Source organism: Hipposideros armiger, unplaced genomic scaffold, assembly GCF_001890085.2.
Source record: "Hipposideros armiger isolate ML-2016 unplaced genomic scaffold, ASM189008v1 scaffold_538, whole genome shotgun sequence".
NCBI lineage: Eukaryota > Metazoa > Chordata > Mammalia > Chiroptera > Hipposideridae > Hipposideros > Hipposideros armiger.
The window spans coordinates 610,564-621,775 of NW_017731888.1; the positions used below are offsets into that span (position 1 = coordinate 610,564).

An 11,212-nucleotide genomic window follows, 5' to 3' on the forward strand; every position below is an offset into this window, starting at 1 on the left:
GGGCCAGCAGGAAGACCCCGCCGCCCGGGTCACGGGGCTTATGGTTGCTTTGAAGAGGGACCCTTAAATACCATCTGTTTTCCAGATAACACACAATTCTTTTAAATGCTCGACTGATCAGTATTGGTCTTGAGGTGAAAACATCAACCACATTTCATTTAAACAAAAGTGTAACTTTTTGGTATCGTGTGACAGATCGACTCCTCGGACACCAATCTAGGGTGGTGACGCAAGTCGGCTAAGAACAAAGAGTCACAGTCACCACTGGCGACAACTGTCTTCCATCACACACACGACGGCAAACGAAGGCGCACGACATGGATCACAACGCTAGCAAGTGACATGCGCCGTGGTTCCTGGGCTTTGTTAAAATTCAGGACCCTGTTTATCATACTTGTGTTTTGATTCTGAAAGTCGAGGGAGCCTCTGGCTTGGCAATGCTGTCGGCTGTGAGGAAACGGATTCCAAGGCAGCCGAGTCTCAGCGGGTCGCCGTCTCCAGCGGGTGCGGGACGCGGGCAGAGCCGCGGACTGTCTCCGTGCTCGTGGCCACACACCCTGTGCTCTCATTTTCCCGTGGACGCGTCACCTTTTGTTATCATCACATTCGTAACGCGGTGAAATGACCACACAATAGCTCAGCGTTACGTACCTGCTACAAGTGACGGAAATAAATTAGCCTGATGGACTAACACGAGTATTCTAAATGGTTTTATTTGTCTGTACATATAAATGTGTAAACATGGCTTATCTCTGCATTCATGGTGGGTGTCACCGTGGGAGAGCTGGATATATTGCACTTACTCATGTCACGTGGGCAGGTGACGCTCATCGGGCATCACATAACCTTCTTTGGGACTTGGTGGACCAAACGGGTTCCTATGTGCTCCCCACTTCGAATCGATGACCGCCGTCAAATTTAGTTGTAGGGTAATTTGCTCACCTGGGGATGGTTCAGGCCAAGACTTTTGGGGATTTTAAGATAAAAATGAGTATACAAAACATAAAAAAATTAATCCAAACCCAGCGAATACTTTCATTCAAGTCAGGCTCAGAGAACCTGGGATGTACAATAAATAATTATTGTCAAATTTTATAATTTGCTGTGCTGTGTTTTGTGCCAGTCCGAGGAAATGAGATATGACACATCAGCTGCCAGGAGGTCCCATGTACGGCCGGCGGGCGGGCGCGTGTCACTCCCCCTCCAAGTAAGGGACAGACGCTGGCCGTGCTCTTCGGTGGCTTATCTCTAGAGAGCAGTTCATTGTGAATACGTCGCTTTCAAGTCTAAAATGCCAATGCTTGCAGATACGTTTGTTTATAACATAGTGCAGTGGATACAGGAAGAAGCATGTTACTGTACACTACTCAGGATTTAGGTATTTATTTAGGTAGAAAAATGCTTTGAACACTCTGGGGAGATAGGTTTCATTTATAGAAGAATATTTCAGGGACATTTTTTTTTTTGCATTTTTCAAGGATATACATTCGTACTGATTTTTGCTTCCAAATATATTTTAAGGCTGTTTGGTAAAATATATACCAGATATGAGGTTCAATTTACAGGGTTTTGTTCCTACGGGGAGTTCTTAACTACTCAGCTTTAAAAAAGTAAGACTCTGAAGCTAGACATGCTCTGATCCCCAGTGCTCACCGACCCCGTGCGTCGTGGGATGTGGAGGATGAGGACAAGGAAGAACTCCGGCGTGCCCGCCTGGCGGACGCCCGCGGGAGGGGCGTCAGGCTGCACAGAGCTGGGCACATTTAAAGTGCGAGTCACAGGTGAGAGGACAAAGTGCGACAGTAGGTGACGGGAGTGGCTCTGCCAGGGGCTGAGCTCGCGAAGGGAGAGGTGCTGGGCGCAAACATCTGCCTCCACTCGCAACGCAACCCGGCCTGCACTCCGACTACAGGGAGAACTCTGAGTTTGGGGTCAAATGGCCAAATCTGATGGGCTCCTCCTCTGAAGACGGGGCTCAATAGCAGCACACAAGCAGGGCTGGGAGGATGGTCACGGTGTCTAAATTTAACTATGCAAATGGAAAACCTTGTCATTGGAGTCCTTCCTACTCCCTGGTGCCAATCAGAACCGTGAGAGCCAGGTGCTTTTCTCAGCGTGCACAGCTGGAAGTCACCACGTGACCTTTTTCCCGTCATGTCTAAAACAGGCAAGAAATAAATTCTTGACTTTAGCAATGCTGCATAGGACAAAAGAATTCTGGAAAAATACAAATGTAAACTACATTTCTTCTTTACCATTTAAACTGAGATATACTTACCACTCACATTCATGTTTCTTAAGCTTTTTACAACATCACAACTGTCATTTTAAACAAGCAAACTTTTTGTTTTTTTTTTTAAGGATACCCTGAAAAGTCAACTGATAGAGCAGTTCGAGACTATATATACACACCTATAAAAAAAATCACACAGAGCATAATGGGGGAACTTAAAGACAAAACTGCGTGTGACAGTTTAAGTTACAAAGGAATAAAAACGACACGAGTGAGGAGAATCTCTCTGGGATCCCGCAGCAGGAGAGCCAGCTCTCAGTAGAACGTGCCCTCTTTCCATCTGTCACTCCCACATCGGTGACCATCTCATGTGGCTGTGCTGGACATTCTCCCCGGGCCAGGCTTGTGACCGCTGCATATCTGGAGAGCCACTTGGTAGGGAGGCGGGTGGCTGCAGAGCTGACTCCTCACGACCGGAAAGCCGGGACAAGGGACCTAGTGATGGGTCAGCTGGGTTTAGGGGAAGCGCCCCAGGTCAGGGGTGGGGCCTTCCTCTCCCGCACTTCCGCCTGTAGCACCTTCCACTTGGGGTGTCTAATGCCTCTAGTAGTGGTGAGATGCACCCCATTATAGTTCTTTGTTATTCTCGCCTCTAATTATCACAGTTTATAAAAATATAAGTAACAAAAGGTGAGCTGGGTTCCATCCCAAGAGATGTTTCTTGTTGTCCTCTGAGAATAGAGTGGCTAAGTTGGGTGTCCCCACGCTGATCCCTCACAGCTGATTGTAAGTTAGGCCGTCCAGTGAATAAAAAAAGGTCATTCTGGCCACAGGCGGGGCGCCCCGGACGGCAGAAGCATTCCAGGGAATGTATGGCACAGAGAACACAACATGGGGCGCGTGGTGGGGAAACGGGACAGAATGGAGGGGAGGTGACAAGCTGTACAGCGCCTGGAGGGGAGAGGGACGCAGGGCGGCCCCCCCTAGAGCCGGGTCTGGGCCTCGGGGATGTAAATCTCGATGCTGTCGGCACGCTCGCCGGCCGAGTTCTGACGGAAGGAGGCCGCCCGCTTGGCGGCCAGGAGGCGTCTGCGAGCTTCCTGGCGCTGTCTGTCCGGCAGGTCCAGGGACTTCTCTCTCGTGATGGGGAACTTCCCTTTGGGGGGCTTCTTTGGTATCGGAGGGGGAACCTTTCTTTCTTCCTGAAAAGCATCACAAGCGTTACCCAATGTGGGAGTCAGGGGGTCACTACCAGCCCACGAGCGGGCGCCCTCTGACACAGGCTGCACACCACTGGACCGGACAGGACGTGACCCACCCGCTCCCGCTGGCCTGCCCGCCCCACCCGGCACGACAGCTCCGCCTCGTGCACAGGACACTGGTAACTTCCCGCCAGTGCCCCAGGCTGGGGACAGGAGCTGGCAGGTTCCATGTAAGGGACCAGCTCTGCGCTGACACCTCCTCAGCCTCGGGTTGCCTCGTGCGTTCCTGCTGCTGAACGCTTACCTGATCGGGCCTGAGCACTGGCAAATGCCCACAATTTCAAGTTCCCGAGTGTCCCAGGGTTTGGAAGATGCCACTGGACATCCCTGTCACATGCCACCATCTTTTCAACAGACTCTGGATTGATTCTAAGGAGTTCATGAAAACCTCTTTTGTGGGTGTCCCAGGGAGCCACTGGCCAACGTTTCTACCATGTGCCTAAACCCCTCGACATTACACGTATAATGAGCTATCACTTGCTGGGAAAAGGATGCAAATAATGACTCCTGACTCTTAGCTCGTGTTCTCAGTTAAGTCACACCCCAATACAGGCTTGCCCTTTCAGAAAGGTAAACCCCACAGCTCTGCAGCCAGGCACAGTGACGCCTGCGGCCTGGCCGTGAGTGGTCCCACTCTGTGCTGCCCTGCCGCCCCTCACTGACAAAGGCGGACCCACCCATGCTCCTCCCGGGGTCGTGATGCTGAGACCTGCTAGCCAGTCCCTCCTTCCCGGGAAAGGGTGCCCGGCCACAGGGGCCAGACCCCTCCTTTTCTAAGCGGATATCTGCTTATTGGGGGGGAAAAACTCTCCCTGTGTCTTTTCTGCTCAGCCTCCTCAAAAACCCAAGGGGCCAGACATACTGGTGCGCTGGCAACGGGGAGGATTCCAGTGAGTGTGTGGCCCACGCAGGGCGAGCTCATGCGGCCCGACCTCAGTCGCGTGCCATATTGTTTTGTGCAGGATGACTGTTTGGCGTCTGAACGCTGTTCCCACGGCTTATCGGAAAATGACCCGGACCAGTGCTATGAGCCCGTCCCAAGTTTCTGGCGTGCGTCACGACAGTGGGGAAATGAATTCATTAAACCTTTAAACTATTTCCACGTTTGTTTCCTGCTCTGAGTACAGGATTGTGTTCACTGTTCCTCTTCTCTTGGTAGCCTCTAAAATATAGGACTGGAGAAATTGCACATTGACAATTCTTGTGCGAGTCCCCTCTACAGGGGCGCACGGCCTCCGGGCGTGATCAGGTGGCCTCGCTGATCCACGGAGTGGAGGGTCAGAGGACACGGCGGAAACCCTCCATGGTGTCAAGACCTGCTCACTCTCTGGACGGGGCGCTATGTCCTCAGCAAGACACTGTTCTCATTTGGGGGCCACTGCCTATGAACGGCTTAGGTAGAAGTGGTGACACTAGCTGTCGCCTCCTGAAGAAGGATCCTGCGTGTCTTTTAGACTCGTTAGCAAGTTCTGTTTCTGGTGTTTTATTAGAATAACTTCTCCATTTGGGACCATCACTTACTATAGCCTTCACTTCAAAAGCCAACTACACATCACCTGGATTTCTTACATCCTTTTATGGCTTTAGTCCACCCTGTGTGTTCGCCTGTGCGAAGGGGGAGGTGGGCAGCCTCTGCAGTGGCACCTACGCCTCTAGCCTGGATGCCACCAAGACCGTAAGTGACACTTTCTGGGGAAGAGGAGATGATGATGACAGCTTTTGTTTAATTCTTTAGATATACACCCTCAGCTACATATTAAACAGCACTGCCTCAAAGTATGTTGGATTAATTTTCTTCATCATTTTAATTGGTAATGTCTGTCTAGAAAAATCAGATTATGATCACTTAGAACTTCTCTAAAATATTAGGAGAGTGATGTATTTGTTGCTAATTCATACCTATTAGCCCTACTAGAGATGGTATCTTAAGTGGAGAAGCCCGATCATACGGTTCAAGTTTAGTGGAAAATTTCTGCCTATTTAAAGGGCCAAAGCTGACCGGTGGAGAGGAAGTTGACATAACCAAACTGTTCGATAAAGTTCAAAATGTCTTCTTGTCTTCAACCCCAGACATGCAACAAGAAAGATTATCCGAATAGGAGACAGTCGTTGTCACCGAGGGGGAAATCATCTTAGTATGACCCAAAGAAAGTTTGACAAAAATAATTCAGGGAATCGATCCCTGTAAGAAACGAGACTGGACTGACGTGGATTTTGGTTAGCGTCTTCTCTGAATTGTCATGTCCAAGACGCAGAGCAAGACAGAAACTGTCCCTACACAATGTAGTCGCTACCCATGGCCAATGACGCTGATTGCACCCCATGTACACACGCACGCACACTCACGCTGGACCCTGCGTCGCTGACCGAAGGCCGGGAGCACGTGACAGGGCGCCTTTGCCACAGGCCGTTCTGCCTGGGGTCGGGCGCAGGACGCAGCCTCGGGGCGTGATTACCTTTCTTTCCGGAGACTCGAGGATCTTCCAGTCGCTGAGCTTCAGCTGGTGCAGCTCGTCGAACTTCATGCTGACGTCCTCCACGGAGAGCTGCAGCATGTCCCAGTAGCCCGCCAGGTCCTGGGAGGTCGGTCTGGGCATGGCGCTGGGGTCCTGAGAAGACACGAGCGATTCAGGGCCAGGAAAGCGTGCGGCTGGCAGAGTGCCTTTCTGGAGTGGGACCAGGACAAGCCCAGCTCAGACTCAGAGCCAGCGGACAGGAGGACCCACGATAGTCGGGGACCATTTACACAGCATCTGCCGACAGCTGACGGCCATGCAGAGGCTGCACACGGTGCGATTCCAACTGTGGGACGTCCTGGGAAAGGCACAACTATGGGGACAGGGACAGGTCAGTGGTTGTCAGGAGTGGGGGAGGGGTGGACAGGGGAGCACAGGGGACGTTTAGGGCAGTGAGACCCCTCTGTGTGACACTGTGATGGTGGGTACAGGTCATTACACATCTGTCCAAAGCCACAGAGCGACACCACGAGTGACCTGACGTGAACTGGGGACTCTGGGCGATGACGTGTCAGGGCAGCCTCGTCAGGTGTCACAAATGTCCCATCTGGGAGGCTGACGGTGGGGGAGGCTGTGGGTGTGTGTGGGGGCAGGGGCGGGGCAGGGGGTGTGTGGGAACTCTCTGTGCCTTCCTCTCGATTTTGCTGTGACCCTGACACTGCTCGGAAGCATAAAGTCTGTTACAAATATATACACGCAGCACATGCGTTCCTTGCTTCCTTCTGAAAATGCTGTCTTAGAGCCTGGTAATGGTGGCAAATACCAAAGTTTTTACATGCATGGCAGTTCATAAGCAATGGGGTTCTGAGGGTCTGCAGCAGCGGTGGCGGTGGCGGTGCGCTTGGAGCAGCTGTGTCTCCATTCTGTCTGACGGCCACCGACACCCTACCATGTTCTGCACACCGAGTTTGCTCCATGTGGAGGGAGGACCCACACCAAACCTCAGGAAGGAACAGACGCCTCACAGGCGGGTTCCCTGCCTTGGGAAGGCACAGGTGGTGTCAGAGCCACACGCTGGAGGCCCATGGGCAGAATGTGGCCTGAGGATGCGTTTTGTCTCCATGCAGCACCTGATGGCTGTAGTTTCATTGGGTCGTGTATGTTTAAAATTGGGTGACTTCACTCCATCACGGGGCTGGCCGCCCGGCTCTCCCACGAGCACGGCGCTGTCCTAGTGCCACAGCCCGCGGCTCCTCCCGGCACCGCACCCCACGTCCTGTGTGGCGCAGGCACGTGGTTCGCAGCCCCCGGGTTAAGGGATTGCATTTTTCTGTGTGTGGTTCCCCGATTCAGCAGGGGCCCAGCTGACACTGAACAGTCCGATGAACTGCTGGTGGGTAAACATTTATCTGAATTTGCTTAAAATGGGCAATTTTCAGCTTACTCATAAGTCATTCAATTAAGCACAACGTGAACTCCAGTTTGGTTCTGTTTAAACTTCCTTTAACCTGTCACAGTCTGTTGAGCGGCTGTAACACCAGCACAGACAGGCGCAAACAAGACACGTTCCTCACGCACGTCTGGAGGCGGGAAGCCGGGCGGGGGCTGGAGGTTCGGTGTCTGGCTGACAGGCGGCGCGCGCCTCGCCCACGGCCTCACATGACGAGGGGCCAGGGAGCTCCCTGGGGTCCTTTTAATAAGGACCTAATCCCATCACGTGGCTCTGCCCTCACGACTTACTCGCCTCCCAAAGGCCCCACCGCCTCTATTATCATTTTTAGGGGTTAGGGTTTCCACATATGAATTTGGGGCGTTCACAGACATTTGGCCTGTAGCACCCTGATTGTAACTCCATGTCAGATGATCACAGAGGGCAGCCGTGCGGACAGTGATGCAAGCGGAGGGCAACAGCTCCTGCCCCAGCGCCCGGGCCCGAGGCTGCGCTGTCTCACCACCGGAGCGAGGGGCGCAGGCGAGGGCTCCTACAGGAGGGAGGATGTTCTGCTGGCGACCGACACGGCGGCCGCGGGTCCTGCAGGCCCCAGGGTTTCAGGCCGGCCACACGGGGCACTGGGTCTTCTCACCTCCCGGGATCTGAGCTCAGCCCCTGCTCGTGGGGAAACAGCCCCTTGCCGCTGGGCCCCCTGCGTGATGACGGGGCGGCCGCCCGGCTCCTCGTGCCCCAGCAGGCTCACCCCGGGGAGCGTGTTAGGTCCCGGCTGAGTCTGCAGGGCGGCGTGGGTGCCTTCCTCTGGGCGATGTCACAGGTCCGGACGGTCCTCCTTTGCAGGTCTGGGAGAGACGGTGCAGACCCCGGCGTGGGACGGCTGGGCTCTGGCCGTGTCGTCAGAGAGAAAGCCCACAGACGCCTTGTCAGCGCCACGGCCCAGGAGCCTGTCCAGCAGGGCAGGCCGCTGCCCTCACGGTCAATCCACTGGGCGGACGAAACAGCCGCCCTGTGGGCTCCCTTCCCGCGGAGGCCGTCGGCGTCACCTAACTGGGCACAGCAGGACCTCCGCTCTTCTTGGGGAGGTGATGCGTCTGTGCCCTGGTATGACTGCAGATTCCCTGTAAATGTCAGCGGTGTGCCCAGCCATGTACCTGCCCCAGCGAAGCCAAACCGCGCTCTACGTCCTCGGCCAGTCGGTATGTGGACCGCACGGCTGCTTGGCTCCCACAGCACAGGTCCCTGTGACGTGGGCTCTGACGCCCAGGCCCCACAGCATCTCTCGGTGTCCAGCATGTGCCGGCCACACACAGGACCGCAGGCCTGTTCACACGCCGAGTTAGGCCCAGCAGGCCGCGATGCAATTTGCATCCCCACAAGGCTTGTGGGGGGTGGGGTGGGGGCAGAGCTGCAGGTCCTAGAAGCACAAGTGTCAGCCCACCAGCTTCCAGCGCAGTCAGTCCTTCCTGGTGTCGGCAGCAGACTCGCCCAGCGGTGATGCACGGCCAGATTTGAGGAGCGTCTGCTCCGGCCACCCTAAGAGTGGGGCAGGTTTGGACTGTTTTCTAGGTCACTCCTTTGACTGAAAACTTGTTAACCCCTAAAGCTCGCAGCAGCCAGCAGTGCGGCCATGGCCGCCCGGGCCTTCTCTCCCACCTCGCGGCCTCTCCTGCGCCCCGTGCTTCAGACTTTTTTGTCTAGTCCTAGATGGGAGCCCACAGAAAGGAGGCGCTACACCCGGTATTTCAAAACTCTAAAGGACTTCTTAAAAGGTTTCCATAAAATGCCACGTGACATATGTAAGAGGCATTGAAACTACAAGGATGCACAGTTCTCATGGCAGCTGCTCGGGGCAGAGAGGACGTGGACATTTTATAAGCGAAAGTAATGCTCTTTGCTCGGGCAGGTGCCCTGGGTAAGACTCCCATGAACAGTGCGTGCCACACCTATGGACTCAGGGTACCTGGCTCTCCAACGGGCAGACCAGGCCCTTTGAAGAGAAGAACTAAACAAGGAGTGACCGAGCAGGCCTGCTGAGCACGAGAACCAAGCGTGTCTACAGCTACATGCTTCTTTCAAGGCGCGCTAGTCCCCCTGCCCCCTCCTTTTAAATGTTGATTATGACCATGTCACAGGCAGCGTGCGGTAACCCTTTCAATTTCACGATGAACTTTAATGGGGTTAATTGGAAAATATTAGAGAAAAGATACTTTTAAACGATCCTAATTGAAAGGGATGAACTGGCCACGCGGGTGTGCTGTGCTTCCATGGATGTGTAAGAACATTTTATACATTCACCGTCTCCTTGCAAATTGAGGAAGAAAACAAAACCAAGTCACCCAGCACCACAGCTGTGAGAGGCCTGCCAGAGACCTATTTGCATTTTAATGGAAATGCTTCGTCTGAAAGAAACCAGTGCATGGATTACAAAATAGCCTATAAAGTAACGTGAACACTGGTTGCTTCTCCAAATAATGATACGTGAATGCTTTCTTTAGTCCGATCAGGAGACGTATCAGATAAGGAAATGTGTACACGTACACACACGTACACACATTTATACACAGGTGGATGGTTCGTATGTAAGTGTACATACGTGTAACTGTGTACAAGCATAAATACACACAGGTACAAATACACACAGTTTCTGTCTTCCTCTGATCGTCAGGAAGATCAGAACCAAGCGTATCGCCAACTGTATCAGCTCATCCAGTGCACGGTATATTCATGTCAATATAAAGCCCAAATTATTTCTAAAATCTCCTTAATCTCTTTAAATGTAATTGTTTACATGTTCTTATTCAAGCCACCTCACACCACTGTCTTTATTTGTGACCTTGGCTGTAACAGTAATTCGCTTTCCTCTCCTTCCCTGAGGTTCTTGTACAGCGTCCGGCTGCAGAGTTCCCACCACACAGCACCCCAGGGGACACCGCCGTCCCCTCCTGCTCCCCTTCCCGCTGCCCCCAGGCCGTGCACCTCTGAACGGCCCCCAGAACTGGGACGTGTCCTCTGCTCTTCCAATAGTCTGCAAACTTGCAGCATCTGTACCAAACGCGAGCCGGGATGCTGTGAAGCGTGGGCTCGCCTCTGGCCGTCAGGGCCGGTTCCCGGGCGTTTGCTTACCATGTTCTGTTGGCAAAGCCAGTAGAACTGCTGGAATTTCTGGGACATCAGGAGCTGGGCGCTCCCAACGGCGCTCCGGATTTTGCCGAGAACTGTTCAAAGAAACAAACACGTTGGAAAGTGGGTCAGTCAAGAAGCAAAGCAAACACACCACAGCCGACGGTCAATGTCGGGCAGTGTGGGCGGCGCTTCCGTTTACCGGACATTAACACTCTCAGCTCACGTGTGGAGCTTGTCCACTGACCGAACGTTTTCTCACCCTGCTCTTGATCCAGGAAGGAAATTCAAAGATGACCAAGTGTCAGCCATGAGGTACGGTTCTCCAGTGTTGGGAAAAGTTCACTTTGGAAGGTGGTCTCCCCGGCAGGAGTCTGACTGAGGCACTAAGTTATTGCACGTTCAGATGCGCTGGGGGGGGGAGCGTGTGAGGCCAGGGCGCACGGCACTGCCCGTCTCTGCGGACTCTGGACCCTGTTAGCTGACGGTTATGGTGCTAACTTAGAAACCCACATGGATACCTGCTGTTTCATTTGATTCGATGAAATCGTGCTCAGTGAACTGCGGGCAGGTATCTCAGTGCAAAGCTGTGAAGCCCGTCTGAGGTGTGAAGGCTGCAGCCCTAGGAAAAGTCTCACTCTGTGACCACGGCTGACTCCGTGCGCTCCCAGCTCGGCGCCCCTGCCACAGC

The 11,212-nt window shown here is 53.5% G+C and overlaps 1 protein-coding gene across 3 annotated transcripts in view; it reads right to left on the bottom strand.

The window, feature by feature from the left end:
- Nucleotides 1–697: 697 nt before the first annotated feature.
- DLGAP2 (DLG associated protein 2) overlaps nt 698–11,212 on the bottom strand; it is a 484,295-nt gene continuing 473,780 nt past the window's right edge. For all 3 annotated transcript variants that reach the window (XM_019668777.1, XM_019668780.1, XM_019668778.1), the window contains 3 exons: nt 10,525–10,616; nt 5,952–6,104; nt 698–3,435 (listed from right to left, as the gene is read on the bottom strand). In XM_019668777.1, coding sequence (XP_019524322.1) covers nt 3,217–3,435; nt 5,952–6,104; nt 10,525–10,616 — 464 coding nt within the window. In that variant the 3' untranslated portion in view covers nt 698–3,216. The remainder of the gene's footprint in view (nt 3,436–5,951; nt 6,105–10,524; nt 10,617–11,212) is intronic.